The following is a 20,869-nucleotide window of genomic DNA, read 5'->3' on the forward strand; positions in this document are numbered from 1 at the left end:
AGTCCTCGTTATCTTGTTATCACAGTTGCTTCTTCTTTTGGCTGTTCCCATTAGGGGTCGCCACAGCGGATCATCATGATCCACATATTTGATTTGGCATAGGTTTTACACCACATGCCCTTCCTGACACAACCCTCCTCAATCTATCCAGGATCGGGACCAGCACTAAGTATGCACTGACTTGTGCAACCCCAGTGGCTGGGTAATTTACCTAATCTGCATGTCTTTGAACTGTGGGGGAAACCCACACAGAGCCAAGGAGAACATGCAAACTTCATACAGAAAGATCACCGTTGGCCGAGTTTCGAACATGGAACCTTCTTGCTGAGAGGCAACAGTGCTAACCACTGCATCACCGTGCTTACCAGTCACTTTTTACTCTCTTTTTAAGGCCCGGTCCCACTGCACTTATGGATGCAAAGAGGATGTAAAACGTAAAAAAATCTTTGCCATCCGTTGGAAAACGCTATGCATCCGTTGTGTACTCATTGCATACGTGCTTCATACGCTCTATCCATCGAGCATCCGTCCACTGTGATTTCATCCGCGCAAAAAGTTTTGAGCTGCACAAAACTTTTAGAACGGATGAACTTTCCGCCGTGTACGATGTAAATCCGCGACATATACGAGCAACAAACGTTCTACGTCCGTTATCATCCGTTAAACGTCTGCTGTATCCTCTCTGCATCCTCTGGGCATCCTCGCAACTCACATCCGCTGCAGCTGAAAACGGAAAGAGGGAGGAAAGATAAGGTACATGAAACGTCTATTCATCGTTAGTAGCACGGAAATAGAAAGGATGTAAGCGTATGCATCTCGTATATAAAGTATTCAAAACGGACAAAGCGTTTATATCTGGGATGTATCTCGTATATTTAGGATGTCTGGAGTATGTCTAGAGTATGTAGAAGGACATCTAGCGCAGTGAACGGTCTGCATCCGATATACATCCACGCAACATCCCCTTTGTTTCCGTTAGGCGTACGTGATGCAGCCCCTTCACCCGCTATGCATCCGCTCTTTCTGCTATGCGTCCACTTCTCAGTTATCACCGGTAACCCCTTCGGAGCTGTCATCCACTTCCATCCGCTTTCATCCGCTAGGCTTCCTATGAACATGCGTTTAACATCCCCGCTATATACTACCCACGTCCGTTCTTTTCCGTTCTGTTTTCGCAAATTTTGTCCATTTCTGGAGCGGATGAAAACGGATAGAGCCACCCCCGAAATTTTGCTCGTCCGCTGTGTCCTTTTTTGCATACGTTTTGTGTCCATCGGCCAGTGGGACCGGGCCTTTAGAAGTTAACAAGGTGCAAAACACCCCCCCCCCCCCCCCCAAAAAAAAAAAAAAAAGTTTATTTCAAAAAGCACAAAACCTTACATCCTGAAGACTCTTGTGAAGAAAAACTTGAAGTTACAGCTTTACCTCTGACTGTTACAAAGTGCTGACACTAGTGACTCTTTCCATAAATTGCAAATAAACAACTTCTTACAGAAATCATACATGTCAGCTGATATGTTTTTGCTTTAAAAAACTAATTATTAGACTTAGATTATGGAGCACAGCCACCATTCATGTACCTGTGAATTATCTGCTACTATAGTAGCTTTGTAATACTGGAACAGATACGTTAATAACCCCTTCGGACACAAGGAAAAATGCTATGAAACTTCATGCTATGGAACTTCATATATACAATTGCACACATTATGTCCAAAGGGGATAAAAAGCTATGACTTGAATAATCAGAACTGAGAATTCAACAGTGCTATAATATCATGAAAAAGTATGAATAGGCTGGGTGAGGATTACCTTTGTTTTCAATGTATTTTCAATGTTTTAAGTTGAATTGACGTTCGACTGCAAGGGCTAGTTTCCTAATTGGACTAATTTTTGAAATTACAAATGGTGTGACTTTAGTAAACCATGTCTTTATGGAGCTTGCTTTGTGCACAAGGTTATTGTCATGGTTTAAACAGGTTGGGGCTCCTTAGTACAAATGAAAGGAAATCTTAATGCTACAGTATACAGCAACATTTTAGACAATTGTATGTTTCCACATTTGCAGCAGCAGTTCTGAGTAGATCCTAATATCAGTCCACATACACTACTAGTGCATCTGAAACAATTAGAATATCATGAAAAAGTTCAATATTTTTCATCAGTTATTTAAGAAAGTGAAAATTTAATATATTCTAGACTCATTACATGTAAACTAAAATGTTTCAAGCATTTTTCTGTTTTAATTTTGATAATTATGGCCTACAGCACAAAAAAATCTCAAAATATTAGAGTATTTAATTTTGAGTTTCAGTAAAACGGTACAAATATCATGTCTGTCTTGGTCTAGTTCAGTACATGCAACCACAATCATGGGGAAGACTGCTGACTTGACAGTTGTCCAGAAGATGATCCTCCACATCCCTCCACAAGGAGTGGCTTTCCACAGCAGGTCATTGCTGAAAAGGCTGGCTGGAAAAGCAACAGGGATGACCACAGCTTTGAGAGATTTGTCAAGAAGTGTCAATTCAAGAACTTGGAAGAGCTTCACAAGAGTGGACTGAGGCTGGTGTCAGTACATCAAGAGCCACCCCACACAGACATTTTCAGGAAAGGGGCTACAACTGTTGCATTCCTAATATCAAGCCACTCCTGAACCAGAGACAACATCAGAAGCGTCTTACCTGGGCTAAGGAGAGAAATAACTGGACTGTTGCTCAGTGATCCAAAAGTCCTCTTCAGATGAAAGTAAAATTTGCATTTAATTTGGAAATCAAGGTCCTAGATTCAGGAAGAAGAATGGAGAGGCAGAGAATCCAAGGTGTGTGAAGTTTCTGCAGTTTGTGATGATTTGGGGTGCCATGTCATCTGTGGGTGTTGGTCCACTGTGAAACCTGGTTGTGCCAAAACTGAAACCTGGTTTGCTGACCATGATATTACTGTGCTTGATTGGCCAGACAGTTTGCCTAACCAAATTGGATTCTCCAAAGAGAATCTATGGGGTACTGTTGAAAGGAAGATGAGAAACACCCAACCCAAAAATATAGACGAGCTGAAGGTCGCTATCAAAGCAACCTTGGCTTCAATAACACCTCAGCCATGCCACAGGCTGATTGACTCCATGACACACCACACTGATGCAGTAATTCGTGGTACAGGATCCTCAACCAAGTACTGAGTATATAAATGAACATACTTTTCAGAAGTTGGACATTTCTATATTGTAAATACTTTTTTAATTGATCTTAGGATATGTTCTAATAATTTGAGATACTGGATTTCTGATTTTCATGAGCTATAAGCCATAATCATCAAAATTAAAACAAAAAAAGGCTTGAAATATTTCACTTTATGTGTAATGAACATAGAAAATTATTGTTTACCTTTTTGAATTAAATTATGAAAAAAACCTTTCACAATATTCTAATTGTTTGAGATGCATGGCCAAAAGTTTGTGGATACCTGACCCGTGTGTGTGTGTGGGGGGGGGGGGGGGGGGGGGGGGGTTAACATCCCGTTCCAGATTTAGTTGACTTTCGCTGTTAGAATAACCTCCACTCTTCTAGGAAGAGTTAGATTTTGGATCTTGGCTGTGGAGATTTGCCCATTCAGCCACAAGAGCATTAGTGAGGTCAGGCACTGATATCAGGCAAGGAAGCCTGGTGTGCAGTTGGCATTCTAGTTCATCCTAAAGGTATTCATTGGGTTTTTTTTTTCTTTTTTATCAGACATCTAATTTTTGGGTTTGTTTACCTGACATGTTTCGACGTACAACTTCCGTCTTCCTCAGAGTGACACTCTGAGGAAGACGGAAGTTGTACGTCGAAACATGTCAGGTAAACAAACCCAAAAATTAGATGTCTGATAAAAAAGAAAAAAAAAAACTAACTATATTTAATATAAGACATAATGAACGTAATCGAAAGGTATTCATTGGGATTGAGGTCAGGCATCTACGTAGGCCACTCAAGTTCCAGCCTGTACAACTGTGTGCTTCCAACTTTTGTGGTAACAGTCTGAAGGAGTACCACATATGGTGGTCAGGTGTCCACAAACATTTGCCCATTTAGTGCATGTGGGATAATCACAAAACCTGATATGTTTTCTTAGTTAGCCTGTATAGTTGATTCTGTCATTTGTAGAACAAATATGTGGAGATCAGAAATATCAAGTAGGAACTGTATACACCTGATTTTTACGACAAGCAGCATGAGGGTATTAGGCATAAGACCTGAAAAACTTTATTGATGTCAAAGGCCTGACATAATTAGCCTACACAATACCTAATTAGCCTGTGACAATACCTTTTGCTAAAGGATAATACTCTTGTTATTGCCCAAAATATTTGAGAAAACGTATGTAATATTTTCTGTCATGTTCGGATGAATTACATTTATGGTGCTCCAACGGGTTAAAGGGACTAGTTAATCAAAACTTGCATTAAAATGAAGTGTAACGTTAAAACATTTTAATACATTTCACAGTGACATGCCCTGATGTTGCTTATGATGTTAATGTTGTTCCAATGTCTGTGTAGATCATTTTATATGTAATATATAGATTATGAGTAAATTATATGCAATATAATTTCCATAGCCATTCCAAAACAGGCACTGTTTTCAACATATCGTCAACAAATGCCAGAATGCTCCAGGATGAATGAAAATACAGATGTTATAAATATAGAGCAGCCACCCTAAAGGCAGCCACCAGTAAGGTAATCAAATTCAAAATTGCTTAAAACACTGGTATATTTTTTGCAAGAGCTGGTTTGGCAGTCAGAATCCGATGGCCACCATTCCACCAAAGCTTGTGAGTCCAGTGGAAACTTGTATCTGATTATACAAGAACAAATCATAATAAAACACTCTGCTGTTATACAGCCAAATTAATGAAAATGTGTCAGAAGTCATGTTCATAATTACATAAGGTAATTACATTACATAATTACATAATGTAAGAAAAATGTAGCATAAGACAGAGACTTACTTGTAACTACGGTTTACTCGAAGCTGCATGATCTCTGTGCCCATAATCAGGTACTGCTTGCCAATTTCTAAATTTGTTGAGGTGCAAGTTGCCTTCTTTACAAAGCTGACCTCACCTGATCTCGTAATGTCGAATGACCCTGTGGTGAAGAGATTGAGTTGCAATTTAGAAGGATACATGAAAATGTGCATTTACTGTATATTTCATAGAAGATGAAGCCAGAAACGTGTGCACCCACCTTTTTCAATGACTGATTCCACATTTGCATTGTATGTCAGAAAATCACCTTCTGCTTCAACTGATGTTATTTTCACTTTTAAAACTAGGAGAAAGAGAATAATTTCCAGACGCAGTTACTCAAATGTCTGGCTATAATTTCAAATGTCAAACCTTTACTGACTTCATTACTTCTGTATATGATAATTGGGTTCCATGGTTTACTGATTGAGTATTTACCATATTTGATGTTGCCTTTGCACACGTCATGTATTTTCTGTTCAACAGTAAGATTAGGATCAATGCTGGACTTGAACTTGCAACATTCAGCTGTGAAACAGGAGGGCAACAGACAGTGTGTGTGTGTGTGTGTATATATATATATATATATATATATATATATATATATATATATATATATATATATATATATATATACACACTACCGTTCAAAAGTTTGGGGTCACCCAGACAATTTTGTGTTTTCCATGAAAAGTCACACTTTTATTTACCACCATAAGTTGTAAAATGAATAGAAAATATAGTCAAGACATTTTTCTGGCCATTTTGAGCATTTAATTGACCCCACAAATGTGATGCTCCAGAAACTCAATCTGCTCAAAGGAAGGTCAGTTTTATAGCTTCTCTAAAGAGCTAAACTGTTTTCAGCTGTGCTAACATGATTGTACAAGGGTTTTCTAATCATCCATTAGCCTTCTGAGGCAATGAGCAAACACATTGTACCATTAGAACACTGGGGTGATAGTTGCTGGAAATGGGCCTCTATACACCTATGTAGATATTGCACCAAAAACCAGACATTTGCAGCTAGAATAGTCATTTACCACATTAGCAATGTATAGAGTGTATTTTTGATTAGTTTAAAGTGATCTTCATTGAAAAGAACAGTGCTTTTCTTTCAAAAATAAGGAAATTTCAAAGTGACCCCAAACTTTTGAACGGTAGTGTATATATATATGGCAGATTCTACCGTAACTGGATCCATTAATCATTTGCCCACAAAATAAGAAATTTTTCTTGTCCTTTTTTCAGTGAGGTAATATTTTCAAGATTGAAAATATGGTATTTGGTCTTCTAAAACAGCACGTCATTTAAAAATACACTGAGTATATCAATAAAGGATTTTTAAAGAATAAAGTTCTATTTCTTTGACATATCTGACAGACATAACTCCCATTTTAAAAATCACTTTCATTATCCCTGTTGCTATCGTCAGTGAATTTCTGTCAGATGACCTGACGATAGACTCAGCCATTATGGATCTTTGGTAGTTATCGTGTGGAAGCAGGCTTTATAATTTTTGGGTGTCAACAGATAGAGTTGAAATAGATTAACAGCGAAAAAACTATTTCGTTCACGAGAGAAGCCCACAGTTATTTTTAAAAAATGCTATCGTCAGTCTGTCAGTCAAATGCACCTGACGATAGCAAAATTGAAGCCCTCACCACGCACATGTTGACTGACGCAAAGAGGAAATTCTACTGCGCATGATTTTTTTGACAGCAGACATTTACTTCCGGGCAAGACTTAGAGTTCTGACAGCTAGAATTCATCAAATAAATCAAGGTAAGATTTTCAGTCAGCTATCCTGACGATAGAAATTTTTGACGATAGAAACATTGAGAATATATTTGTGCATTCATATTTAAATTTTTCTGGAGGAAAACTATCGTAAGTTGAGATAAATCAGAGCCACTTGCGACCCTTTCAGCCGACAGGCCAAAGTGACACAGTCGTGTCTATCGTCACTGTTCTGACAATTATTGTTGATATTTCAATTTTGAAAATAAATTTAATCTTTTTTATTTCAATATTTTATTTTATTATTTGGTTCTAGTGATGAGGTATTTAATATTATTACTAAATTTGTCAGATTAATAATGTAAGAAACAGTTTTGTTGCTATTGTCATCTAGAGTGTCTGTCAGAATATGATGGTAGACGTTAGTGTGTCTGTCAGATTTTGATGATAGAAACCGATGTGTTTCTATTGTCATTTAGCATGTCTGTCATGTCAGGCTTTTATTAATTAGTTACCAGGACTACTATCCTAAAATTTACTGTGAATGTCCAAGACCCCAAATGCTACTAGAAAAACTTAATAGAATGATCAAAATAATCAATTCAGCAATTTAAGGAGATCGGACTTAACTGGCCTCTGTTATGGTAGAATCTGCCATATATATATATATATATATATATATATATATATATATATATATATATATATATATATATATATACACTATACACACACACACCTATTTTGTTTACTATGATCTTTATTATTCAGAATTGTGGACTGGTGTTGTAAATTAGCACTTGTGCTAAAACACTCAAACAATGCATCTGGTTTGTCCAATGTTATTGCTATGTCCATATCAAATAAACATTTAATAAAATAAATTTATACTTAAATTATCAGTGATAGATTTTTTTGCATTTGAATTTGCTTTATCTAAAACAATAATAGTCAACACAAACTGCTCTAATTTCAAGGGCAAGTGTGAAAGTGTGAGTGCCATGCACCTGCCATGCACCGACACTGGTCTCTGTCACAGAGACGGAGAAGTCTGCGCCTCTGACTGTAGTAGAACTTTGTACACTGACTGTCTGTAGACAAAAACAAGTATAGCAAATTAGAAATATTTGTCATTATAATTCAGTACATATTACAAGATATACACAAGGTTTATAAGGTATAGAAGGTCTATAATTAATTTCTGAGGTCAAGCCCAAGCCCCCTTAGGAGACATGCTTTACCTGGCTCATGATACTCATACACTTTGAACACAGAGGCACTGTTCATGCCAGTTCTAAACACCTCCTGAATACGGAAGCCCACACAGTAGAGCTCCTCTGAGGGTATCTAGAAATCACACAAGAGACACTATACAGAATCAAGCAGATGTTTACACATGAGTATTATTACTTAATTTTTATTACTAATCATTCAAATATCTTAATTGAGAACCTATACTCACAGAATCCATCTGGAGAATCACTTGGTTGTCTATTATTTCATAGTCAGAAATACGACTCTCGAGTCCATCCCTAAACTGCAATGTGCGCAGCAAATAAAGAACAGAATGTTGTTAAAGAATGTTTTTCCTCAAATTCTGGAGTTCAGCAGCACTAAAGAAACTCAGACTCCTCTCACCCTATTTAGATCCTCTTGGATTGGCCTCACACCAGTGGGCAGATTAATTTCCATTACTGTGTGACTTGCTTCATTCTCAACCTCATTTTTACGTGGCTTATATCTGTGAGATAAACATTACTGGGATATTTAGTAAAATGTGTTTAAAAACATTGTTTCAAGCAATTAAAAAAAATCTATATATTCATTGACATACCATGTGCGATAAAGCACTAAAGAAGACATTGAACACAGTTTCTATGGCCTTAAAAGACAGCTGTGTAAGCAGTTGCTTAGGGTCCCTGAGCCACGAGGGGGCGAAATAATAATGCAGGCTTGTTTATTTTCTTGGTCATGGTGTAGGGATCATGAACTCATACTTGGTACCATGGTTCAGGCTTTTGCAACTCAATCACCCCCCCCCCCCCCCCCCCCACACACACACACACACACACAAACACTCATTATGCAGCTTGAGTAATATAATTCCTGATAGACTAACATTACCCCAAAGGCTCAGAACCCTTTGATTATACCACTTAAAATGTCTACAAATTTGTAGATACTTAAAGTGAATTTGTAGATACTTATTAAAATGACCACAAAATGTGCTCTTCACTCTCAGAAAATAAAGTACATTATTGTACCTTTAGGGGTACAATGGCTTGTCACTGGGGCAGTACCCTCTAAAGTACCTGGGAACATGTATGTGCCTTTTTGGCCCTAAAAAAAGGTACATATAATTACCTTGAAGTCCAATAATGAGCCCTAGGGGGGTAATATTAGTGTAGATTGTACCTTGGGGAACAGAAATGGACTCCTACTGCACTCCTATTTCTGACAGTGTGTAGAAGTTATAGCTGCATACTCACTTGGCACAGGCAACTATCCGCGGTAAGAGAAGAATGGGATCTGGTGAAATAGAAGGCCATCTTTACAAAAAAAAAGTTACTCATTTCTAAAGAGAAATGCTTTGAACAATCATTACATCAGCATACCTCTTGAATTTGGGTTTTGGGGAAGAACATCTATTGTTATGTCAAAGTTGCAATTATTGTTACTCTCTGTTGTTTCATAATACACTGTTCTCAACTGTGAAAGCAAAAAATCACAAGCTAATAAACTCTTTGGTTTTCATGGAAAACCACACAGACATATATACCCATGGACACTTTGGAGGACAATAAGGACTTTTTAGCTATATATAAAATTGCATTTTTACGGACTTATTAAAGCAGATCCTCAGACAAAGAGAGAAAGAAAGGCGATAAAAGAAAAGGAAGGCAGAGGGAAAATTTAAAATAAAAAAAGAAAGAGAAAAAACATACTGTATATTGTGCTCATTAAAAAACAACAACAACAACAACAACAACAACAAAAACTGGTTTGACAGCAAATCATGCAGATGTATCTAGATAGTTAATAAGGACAAAATGTTGCCTTAAAGAAATCTCACTGTGCTTCTCAAAGAATATTTGATATTTGCATGACACTCACATTAGCAAATGACACCCCTCTGCTGTATCCTGTTTTCAGTATAACATCATCAGCATGTTCTATCTTTTTAAAATAACAAGTCAGAATATTATTCTCTATGAATAAATACACTTAAGAACAGAAATGATCAGTTTTGCAGAATAATAAATTGCATCACAAACTAGAAGAATCTTACCTCAATGGGTTTGCCCACAGGGTTACTCTGGGTCAGAGTAACACGGCCAATACTGCCTTTCTTCCGGTATGACACATCAACCTCCATTTGTAAAACGGCTCTCCGAACTAAGATACTGTATTTGGTCAATGCCTCCAGTGTTAGAATAGAGTCCTGGTAATCAGAGCAATGAGATTCTTAAGATGCATTAGAGATAAGACATTTTAATAATAATAATAATAATAATAATAATAATAATAATCATCATCATCATCATAATAATAAAGTTCAATTTATATACTGCCTTTCACAAACCCAAGGAAGCTTTACACAGGAGTTAACAAAAAAAAACAAAACCATCATACACATCATTTTAGCACATCATACATATTTTGTGTATGACAAGGCTGTAATGAGCCTTGATTTCCTGTCATGCCAGAGATAATCTCAATTTAGCAAAATGTCTTATTTGCACAATGTTTATTGGTGCTTGCTTTTTATTTATTTTTAGCCATGTAAACATTTTGCATGGCATATTTCTTTGCTTGCATGGCATACTTCTTTTTTACTGTGGCTGTGTACCTGAGTTGAGTGGAAACCTCCTCCATATCGTTGATCATCAGTGAGCCATTGGATGATTGGCTTGGCATATGTTGTGTCTCCTCTGAGTAAAGTGTTGAGCAGCATATAGACAGTGGTCTCCACTGACAGTGCAGAGGCCCTGTTTGGCTTTAATGGGTCTTGAGGGGCTTCATTCTCTTCCCAAAACCGAACAATTACTGGGTTTCCTAAATTCAGAAATCTCAGTAAAATAATGCTTTTGTGTCCATTAGAATGTGGAAATGACAATTTTTGCTGCACACCTCCACAATGGATTTGAAATGAAGCAATCAAGATGTGATTAAAATGCAGACCTGCTTAAAGGTGTCACAGAATGCATTTATTCAGCATTTTAAATTTATTCAGCATTTGTTCTCTGATGTCTAAATCGAAGGTATATAACTTTGATCAGGGTGAAAAATGCCCAGATGTGGTTTTACTACCCTACAACCCTTTGATTTGGCCCTAGAATGAAACAAGCTATGGAGGCTTTGCACGGTCACATAACCCCCATAGCAACCGTAACTACGCTGCCATGTCACCGCATGGTGTCACTGGAGGAGGTGGTCCAGCTGGCAGAGGATTATCTGACAGCGTTTCTAGGAGCAGGCACTCCCACAGCTTATCCTCTCTTTCTCCCCCCTTGACCCCCTCACCCCAGCCCTGTGGAAACAGGGGCCAATTCCCCCTGAAACCTGCTCCCCACACTCATGTCTGTCCTCATGTTTCTTCCCTCCCTTCTCCTTCTGTGTCTGTGCTGCCATTAGCCCCTCCTCTATCTACAGGTAGACTCATCCATGCCCACCAGAACTGGGAACGAGCCCGGGCAGGTTTGTCTGTGCGGCAGGGAGGCTGGAATTTCCCAGAATCAGCATTTCTGCAAGGAGGTGGGGGTACTGATTCATATTCCTGATGCACCGCAGGCTTCCCCTGATCAAGCAGGAACGTACTGAGTCTAATTATTCAAGGGTGTACAGATCAGGCTTTGGTGGATTCTGGTTGTAATCAGACCTCCATGCATCAAAGCCTGGTTCAGTGCATGAAATGTGGGAAATGCATGATTGGTGAAGGTGAGGTGTGTGCATGGGGATGTTCAGTGCATGAAAAGTGGGAAATGCATGATTGGTGAAGGTGAGGTGTGTGCATGGGGATGTTCACAAATATCTGCAAATGCCTGTTACTATTGAATTTTGGGGAGAAAAAGCATAATGTGGAGGAGACGAGCCTCACCCGTCCCCTTATCCTGGGGACAGATTGACCGGGGTTTAAGACATTAATAAAACAGTTAAAAGTGGGTGGGTCCTGGAGTAGTACATCATGGGGGAAATCCTGTCACAATGTTAACTGGGGAGGCAGTCCCAGGGCCTTCCGCATTAGCTCCATCTCATGAGGATATGGAGAGTGAGGAGGGTTCTCCTCTCTCTCTGGGGAATTCCTTAGGGGATTTTCTATTGGAGCAGATGCACTACAAGTCTCTGAGACATGCTTTTGACCAAGTGAAAGTAATTGATGGCCAGAAACTCCAGGCTAACACTGCGCTTTCCCTTCTGTATTTTTGTATTTTTAAGGATAGGCTATATCGAGTGATGCAGGACACTCAAAGTAAAGAAGAGAAAACACAGTTGTTGGTTCCAAAGAGCTGTAGGGAACTTTTATTCCATGCGGCTCATCATAATCCTATGGCTGGGCACTTGGGTCAGGAAAAGCACTAAATCGTCTCATGGCTCATTTCTATTGGCCAGGGATTTGTGCCGATGTCCACAGGTGGTGTGCGGCTGGCCACGAATGCCAGCTGGTAAACCCAGCAGCCACGCCAAAAGCACCTTTGCATCCATTTCCCTTAATTGAGATCCCCTGTGGCAGGATAGCCACAGCAACGGAGGAGACCAAACAGTCTTCAACGAAAAGGCTTCGTTTCTTTTTTCTTTCTTTTTCTCTTTTTTACAAATGTGCAAATATTTACAATTACAAACATGCATGAAAAAATATACAAAAACAAAACTGTACAAAACGAAAATAAACAAGCATAAATAGCCAGGCTAAGTCCTCAGACCCTGAACTACTATCAAGAGCAACTTCAATTAACAAGACACATTCACTTCACTACCAACCTCACCTACTGAGGCTCTTGGGCCTAATATAGAGCATTGCTAACTATAGCCCCACCCATTGGATAGCCCCACTGTCAAAAATAATCAATTAACTAAACAACAACATAATTATTACCAAATAATAAATCAAATAAGAAAACATATAGCACAAAAATACATACAATAACTGACATGCACAAAAATACCTTATTGAACCCTCAAAATGGCTTTTAAGTCATTACCCCTAAACACCCCCATCACAATGGGCTGCCCCACAAAGGACCCAGGAAACCCCTCTATTTCCCCCCCAGTGGAACAGTCCATCTGTTTCCAGAGGTGGAAAGTAACGAATTACATTACTCGCGTTACTGTACTTGAGTAGCTTTTTTGTGTACTTATACTTTTTCAAGTAATTTTTAAAGAGTGTACTTTTACTTTTACTTAAGTATGTTTTCTTTTAAGTAGTGTACTTCGGTACATTTTACATGACAACCGTTACTGAGTAAAAAAAAAATAAAAAAATAAAAAAAAGGCTAAAACGGAGAAGGGGAAATGCATGGGCGTCGCCACCATTGAATGTGAAGGGGACATGTCCCCCTCACATTTCATAATTCTTCGTTTGGACCCCCCCACATTTAACATAAAATATTAGTTCACCCAGCACCGTTTCTATTGCTTCGTGAAAGAATCCATTCCACTTGATCGATAAGAGAATACACAGCCCACTGAAAATCCACTCCGGGTTTTCCGGGCGTTCCCTACAACAGCTCACCGCGCGCAAGTGAAGTGAATCTCAGCGCGAGCACAGAAATGTTGGTGCAGCTGCTGGAAAGTGGAGGAGGTGACGTCAGCCCCATTGCAACCTCACAATGTCTAGCTTTTGCTAAAACCTTATTCTTTTGTGATATGCCCTCAAAATTAACCCTAGGCCACGTTAAATTAATATTCAACTAAACAGTGAAATAAGCTTAGCCTAATGGGGTATTCTTGATTGATGATGAATTGTTTGCAGTATTTGCTCCCAGACACAATGGACATAAGGACATTCTTTACAAAGAAGCGGAAAGTCAGTCAAAATTTCCCCACAGGACAGGTTTTTTTGTCCCAATGGAAATGTTAGTGCAGTTAGCTGGCTAGTCAATGTTAGGAGATGTATCAGCTAGCTTAACGTTAGCTATCATTTCATTCAAACCCAGTAGGCCTGCCTTACAGTAATGCCAAGAATGAGGTCAAGTCTGCTCTGATGATATTTATTGATTCTTTGTTTTGTCTGGTCTTTGGCAGTTTTCTGGAAAGTAAGATGGGAAATCAGTGTATGGGGAAGGAATAGTAGAGAGGAAAGCGATGGAGAGAGATGGATGTTATTCCAGGTGGATTGTGAAGGAAAGGGGGATAAAAGTTATGAAGTGGTAGAAATTGTGGTGGCACCAATATAAGAAGGAGTTCTATCTATAAATCTATTTGTTATACTAATCTGTAAATGCTACTGTAGTACCACCATTGCATGTAGGTTGACAAAACTGCACTTTTTCATTGTGTGAAGTTCTCTTTTATGTGTCGTTGCTTGACCCGGTGTAATTTTGTGTTATGAAGACTGCATGATGCCATGCCATTTTTGTTATGAGTATCGCTAAATCGGAAAAAAGTAAAATGCACCCACTAAAGTCACTGTTGGTGGTGAACAAAATTGCACCTGTTCATTGTGTGAAGTTATTTTTTATGTGTCACCGTTGCTTGACACAGTGTGATTTTGTGTTATGAAGTTTGCATGATGCCATGTCATGCCTGTTCATTGTGTGAGATTATGAATATTCTTATTTTTAAACATACAGTTGAGTGTCACTATTGCTTGGCCCAGTGGCATGTTGTGTTACATCTAAAACTAAATAGAAAACACAAAATAAAAAGTAAAATGCACCCATAAAGTCATTGTTGGTGATAAATTGTGTCACATTCATCTCATTATCTTAGGCGTAGCGGTGGGTTTAAAAACAGGCTGATGAATATATGGACTAGTTGAATGAGGACTTATTGTTGAAAATTAAATAAAATTTTTCTGGCGGAGGACCCCCCGCCAGTGTGTCCCCCCCCCACATTAAAAATGCTTCTGACGCCCCTGGGGAAATGCGTTCTGGAAATGAATCACGGGAAGGACAGTTGTTGCGTGCGCGAGTCTCACACAGATGATGGCGGACATGCACCGGCGCTTTAAGGGGGGGGGCTTCGGGGGGCTCAACCCCCTGGGCCACAGCCAATCAGGGGCCTTGTAATATTAATAAAATAATAAACTGTCGGAATCGTGGGCCTACATTAATGTACGGATAGAAATAAGGTTAGAAATAAATGAGCGCACAGTAGCCTGCTGTAAGAGACATGGTGGATGTGGTTCGCGAAACGAACACCCACAACTGTACCAGAATAAAATGTAACAAAATGTAATGTCACGCACGAAAGCGCGCCAAAGACTGCAGACTACAGAGACACAAATTTAGAGGCTTTGAAAGATGAAGCGTTCACATGTTAGCGGGGCGCATAAAAGGAAAAAAAGAGAGAGATGCAGGTAATGATAGAATCGTTGCCTAAAGTCACAGACTTTTTTAAGGTAAGGATCACCAATCTGTTCAGAATATCAGCTACTTATCAGTTATCAGCCTACCAGCAGCTAGGCTATGTGCATGCTATGATCTGTCCAACAGTAAAATAAATCAGTTGTGATTTGAATACGTGTCGTGTGATTTGAGTTATAATCCTGTTAGTATAATAGCATATTTCGATGGGGATAATAAAATGTCTAAAACGGCATCTACTGAAGAAATTGATGAAAAGATTGTAGCCTATAATGTTCACAGTTCGGGCAGCAGACAGTGTAAGCATACTGAGGGGAATAGCAATACAAAGCTAGCGCAGATCCACATTTCTCGCTAGCTGTGTTGGGTGTGTTGTTAACCCGTGTGGATTTAAGTGAAATACTTGAGAAGTTCTGTGGTCAAGACAACGTTTTAAGGTAAGGACGCTTGATTATTAATGTTTGCCCGCCGTGGCTTATTGTTGATGAAAGGCCCACATGATTTTGCCTTATGCAGCTACTGCTAGCGTCATGCTTTGAACTAGGTTAAGCTCATTTGCGCTAAAGGATGGGTTTACTGAAGGACTTTGATGTAGCTAGTTTCTTTTTAAAAAATCGTATGCTCAAAACAGTATGCCCGTGTTCATCATGTTTAACTTTTTTCTTGATGGAGTGTGTGAAATATTGTTGAGTGGTATTTCAATGCAGTCATGTCAAAAAGGCAGTTGAATGCACGGTCTTATTCAAGGAGAAGGAAGACTTGCATGATGCTTGAACATAGATCGGTAAAATAGACCCTAGTAGGACTCGGTTTTGTGTATTTCGGTCTGTAGAGTTATGAGTTTGGCCGCTGTCCATGGTGTTTACGTTTCATGTGGCCGCCGAGCCAAGTACCTTCATCATCATCATCATCATGTTTCCCTGTCAAAAGTTAAACTCTCTAGGGGTGCTTCTGCTGTAGCAGTTGCAGCAGTTGCTCAAAGTTTGATTTGTCCATCATCATACGTCTTATCTGTTGGGTGTCTATGCCCAGCAGATTTTCCCATTTCGTCCATTTGTAACCATTTTTGTCAAACAGGAGCTGCTTTTGCACTTGGTTATTGCCCATCCGGCAAACGTGAGCAATATATTTTAGTTGTTGTACGTAGCAGGATAGTTTTATATCCTGGGTTCCTGTCAGTTTCCGGAGATCAGCATTGGACATCTTGTAGCTCCAGTCTATATCTTCATTTGTAGTGTTCTTTTGGTCAGGGGCATTCTTTCGTTTATATCCACCTTTAATCATTTTCCTTAGGAAGCCGTGCCACACTACCTCAATTTTGTGAATTTCACTGGATGATAGTTGCCATGCCTGTGTGCTGTACAGGAGACGAGATCGAACGCATGCCACTAGGAACTTTATACGGGTTTTTAGTAGTATTCGGTGGTCGGTTAGAACGTGTTTCAGTTCATTCCATTTCATGAATGCAGCACTTATCCTAGCATGCAGGAAGTGTGAGGATTCATCACAGTTGCTGACATTATAACCAAGATATTTAAAGGTGCGGACGTTTTTAATATTAGTGCCACCAAGGGAAATGATAATTGGTTTATATTTGATATCCTCATTGACGTTAAAAGCCATTGTTTCTGTTCTGACATATGATATTTGTAAACCAAAGCGGGTGTAGGTCTTATCATACAACTGAAGAATATTCTGAAGCTCCTCGATGGATCCAGCGAGTATGGCCTGATCATCTGCGTATAGAATCTCTGTTATGCAACCCTCTCCTGATGCTCATGCTTTCGTACGCATTTCTCTTGTGGATACCTCATTTGGAATGCAATATCTGAACTTGAAGCCTGTATCTGGGTACAGTTTTGATATCTCATGCTGTTCAATCCTGACAACAAAGTCCATATAGATATTTAAAAACTGATGGCGATTCTAGGGCACCTTGTCTTGCAGTGAATGTTTGTTTTCATGCCGCCGAGCTATTTTTATGTATTTTATTTTTTAAAAGGACTTGTCTGTAGGTGTGTGTGTTTTATGTTTACAACACATAGGTCTACATTAGCGCATGCGCGCTTGTGTGGTTATCTCTGGCCATGCCCCTGCGTGAAAGTTATGCAGTATCACTGTCCTGTCCGTGGTAATAATTAGAACCGGCTCTGTAATGATAATGCGCGCATTCTTCTCTCCCTTTGTGGTCGGATGTGTTGAACGATATGAGCGTGGGCCTTGCGCAGCTACGCTGAGCCAAACGTAACCTATCGTAGGCTTCTAGGCTAATTACGCGCTTACACTGTAAATGCTTGACACGTATTGCAAATAAAATAAGAGTGTTTTCCTGGCCAATGGTAAGGGTAGGGTTGACAGGTAGCCTATGAGGGGCCTAGCCCCTGGGCCACGGGTGTTGATAAAGCGCCCCTGCGGACATGGAGGAGACCGAGGAGCCTGTGGTGGACGACCCTGCAGAAAACGCAATTTCTTCCAGTAATGAAGTGCACCCCTGGCCCTACATACGTGATCACTTCAGCTTCGTAGAGAAAAGGGGTGACAGTTTCATTATGCAATGCAGATTGTGTGCCCAAGAAGACAACCATTGCGGCATACAAAAATTCGACGTCTAATCTGCGCAAGCATGTTGAGGTAAGTATTGTCATTGGCATCATAATCATGGGCGCAGATAGAGGGTGGGATGAGTGGGATTCGTCCCACCCAGATTTAAATTCACCTCGTTCGGTCCCCCCCACTTATAGGGAGGAAAAAACATCTATGCTGTCTTTCTTTGCATAAGGCAAACCTCACGGAAAAATCAAAAGACTAATTACCATTCGGTTTATTGAGGTGCACAGCAGTGTATACATAGTTGCAACAACTCACATAAAAAAAACAAAGACTGATATTCGGTTGGTTGAGCTGCGCAGACTGCACAGGTTTCGAGCTCGAGCTTGGTTGCTATGGTTACCCACAACAAGTTTGACAGGCATATCGGGGTTGGGGTTGGTTTGCTGGCAGCTTTGTCCCCCCCAGTTTTTTGTCCCCCCCAGTTTTTTGTCCCCCCCAGTTCAAAAAACGTATCTGCGCCCCTGATCATAATGTTTCCTTTCCATAGTAAAACCGACAATAGGCTGGTTATATTCCAAAAATAGTGGATGGCATTGCTAATGTTGAAGTAGCAACCTGTTGGTACTGTAACATAACGGTAACTAGTCTGTTATTCAGTTGGCTAATCATGCAAGCAAGTTAGCTCGCCAACCTGACGTGATCAGTCCTCCTACCATCCAACAGGCCAGAAAGGAATACTAAGCAAAACAAATAATGTTTGAATTGAATTGTTCAATAACACACAGTGCACACAGGCAAGCTACGAGATTTCGGTGCAACATTTCACTTTCATATTTCGTGTACAATGCTTTGTGTGTGGTCAGGGCGATGTAAACGACATGACTGTGTGTATTGACCTTTTTTGTTTGTCTCAGTTTTAATGCAGCATTATCCTAAGCATTCAATTTGATACACTTCCTTTAAATAAAACATCTGGGTTGAGATGTACATATATCCTTGTTTCCTCTTCTTTTTCATTTTTGCACAACACAATGGAGGCAGAAAACTCCCATTGTTAAAAGTAACGTTTTACTTTTACTCAAAGTACATTTTAAATGATCTACTTTTTACTTTTACTTGAGTAGATTTTTTTGTCTGGTAACTTTACTTGTACTTAAGTAAAATTTCATCAGAGTAACAGTACTTGTACTTGAGTATAATATTTTAGTACTCTTTCCACCTCTGTCTGTTTCCCCAAACGAGACACGGAAGTACGTTTTGAATGCCAGTGGGTGAATTGCTACCGGAGTTGTAATAACAAAAGTTTTAACCAATAAATGAAGTTTTTAACAGCCAGTGTGAATTATTTTACTTTTTGATACTAGACAAAGATTATACAGATGAAGAATGAAAATGCCAATATGTTTTAAGCAAATATTTTGAATGAGTCAGATGCACAAACAATAGCCATCGAGAAGTGCCGGTAGGCCTTTCCCTGCACTCTAAAAACTAAGTTTGGCCCTGCGTAATTAATCTATGGCAAATGGTGATTAATGACAATATGAAAGAGATCTTAAACAGTACATATGGTGGTGGCAATGAGAATAGCGACAGGACAGGACAGCAGTGATTTAAAAATGCCAGCAAATGGCTGCCTGCGCGCTGTGCACTATGTCAGCATCACGGCTCAACCCATGACATTCCCCCCCCCCTTCTAAAGATGCCCCCAGTGGCATCCTAGACAGGAAGTCAGTGGTACAATTCAATTTCCCAGCCTGGTATAACACCTCAAACTCAAAAGGCTGTATTGCCAAGAACCACCTAGTGATCCTGGCATTAGTGTCTCTCATTTGGCCCAACCAAGACAATGCTCTATGATCAGTCTCTAATACAAATTTGCGTCCTAACACATAGTATTTAAAAGAGTCCAATGCCCACTTTATAGCCAGGTATTCCTTCTCCACGATTGAGTAATTGCACTCCCTTGGCAGAAGCTTGCGGCTTATATAAGCCACGGGTCGGAGCTGTCCATGGTCCCCTTGTAACAGCACAGCACCTAAGCCCCTCTCAGAGGCATCAGTTTGTACTGTGAAAAGTTTGTCAAAATCTGGGCTGAGGAGCACAGGCTCCTGGCACAAAGAGTTCTTCAAGTCCTTGAAAGCTGCTTCACACGCCTCAGTCCATTCCACCCTGTTTGGCTGGCTTTTGCGTGTTAGCTCAGTCAGCACCACCACTTTTTCTGAGAAACTGGGGATAAAGCGCCGGTACCAACCCACCAGCCCTAAAAAGGAGCGTACCTGCTTTTTGGTGGTTGGGTGCTCTGCGGCCATAATGGCCTCCACCTTCCCCACCTGGGGCCGGATAATACCTCGGCCCAACACATAGCCCAGGTAGGCAGTCTCCTCTCTGGCCAAGGCACACTTGTCTGGATGGATGGTCAGGCCCACCTCCTTTACCAAGGAGAGGACATGCTGCAGGTGTTGCAAATGCTCCCCCCAGTTGGAGCTATAGATGATGATATCATCCAAGTAGGCAGCAGCAAAGCCCTCAGTCCCCCTGAAGACCCTGTCCATTAGCCTCTGGAACATGGCTGGTGCCCCATGCAACCCAAATGGTAGCACGGTGAACTGAAAGTGTCCAAAGGGGGTCCTAAAAGCAGTCAGCTCCTTGCAGTCCCCCACTAAAGGCACTTGCCAGTATCCTTTGCAAGGTCAAGAGTGGTCAAGAACTTGGCCTTGCCCAAGCGCTTGACCAGGTCATCAACCCTTGGCATGGGGTAAGGGTCAAACTTGGCATGGGCATTGACCTTCCTGAAGTCCAGGCAAAACCACAGGCTGCCATCCTTCTTGGGCACGAGGATGATGGGGCTGCTCCACTCACTGAAGGAGGGTTCAATCATGCCAAGATGCAACATCATGTCCAACTCCTCCCTCAGGACAGGAAGCAGACATTCTGGAACCCAGTAAGATGGCTGTCTCACCGGCTGATCATCCCTCAGAAGAATCCGGTGTTCTACCAGCTCTGTCCAGGCTTCTCCACGAAGAGTCCCTCTAGCAGGATGCTGCAGA

The 20,869-nt window shown here is 40.2% G+C and overlaps 1 protein-coding gene across 1 annotated transcript in view; it reads right to left on the reverse strand.

Annotated features, from left to right (window-relative positions):
• Positions 1–3,870: 3,870 nt before the first annotated feature.
• Positions 3,871–20,869, reverse strand: part of c5 (complement component 5) — a 182,741-nt gene continuing 165,742 nt past the window's right edge. Inside the window, exons 35-47 of the mRNA XM_060907120.1 lie at positions 10,598–10,803; positions 10,037–10,189; positions 9,862–9,924; positions 9,363–9,456; positions 9,237–9,276; positions 8,386–8,488; positions 8,210–8,284; positions 7,989–8,094; positions 7,755–7,838; positions 5,446–5,535; positions 5,228–5,311; positions 4,990–5,128; positions 3,871–4,835 (exon numbers count right to left, since the gene is read on the reverse strand). Coding sequence (XP_060763103.1) covers positions 4,697–4,835; positions 4,990–5,128; positions 5,228–5,311; positions 5,446–5,535; positions 7,755–7,838; positions 7,989–8,094; positions 8,210–8,284; positions 8,386–8,488; positions 9,237–9,276; positions 9,363–9,456; positions 9,862–9,924; positions 10,037–10,189; positions 10,598–10,803 — 1,376 coding nt within the window. The 3' untranslated portion in view covers positions 3,871–4,696. The remainder of the gene's footprint in view (positions 4,836–4,989; positions 5,129–5,227; positions 5,312–5,445; positions 5,536–7,754; positions 7,839–7,988; positions 8,095–8,209; positions 8,285–8,385; positions 8,489–9,236; positions 9,277–9,362; positions 9,457–9,861; positions 9,925–10,036; positions 10,190–10,597; positions 10,804–20,869) is intronic.

This window comes from Neoarius graeffei, chromosome 24, assembly GCF_027579695.1.
Source record: "Neoarius graeffei isolate fNeoGra1 chromosome 24, fNeoGra1.pri, whole genome shotgun sequence".
Classification (NCBI taxonomy): Eukaryota; Metazoa; Chordata; class Actinopteri; order Siluriformes; family Ariidae; genus Neoarius; species Neoarius graeffei.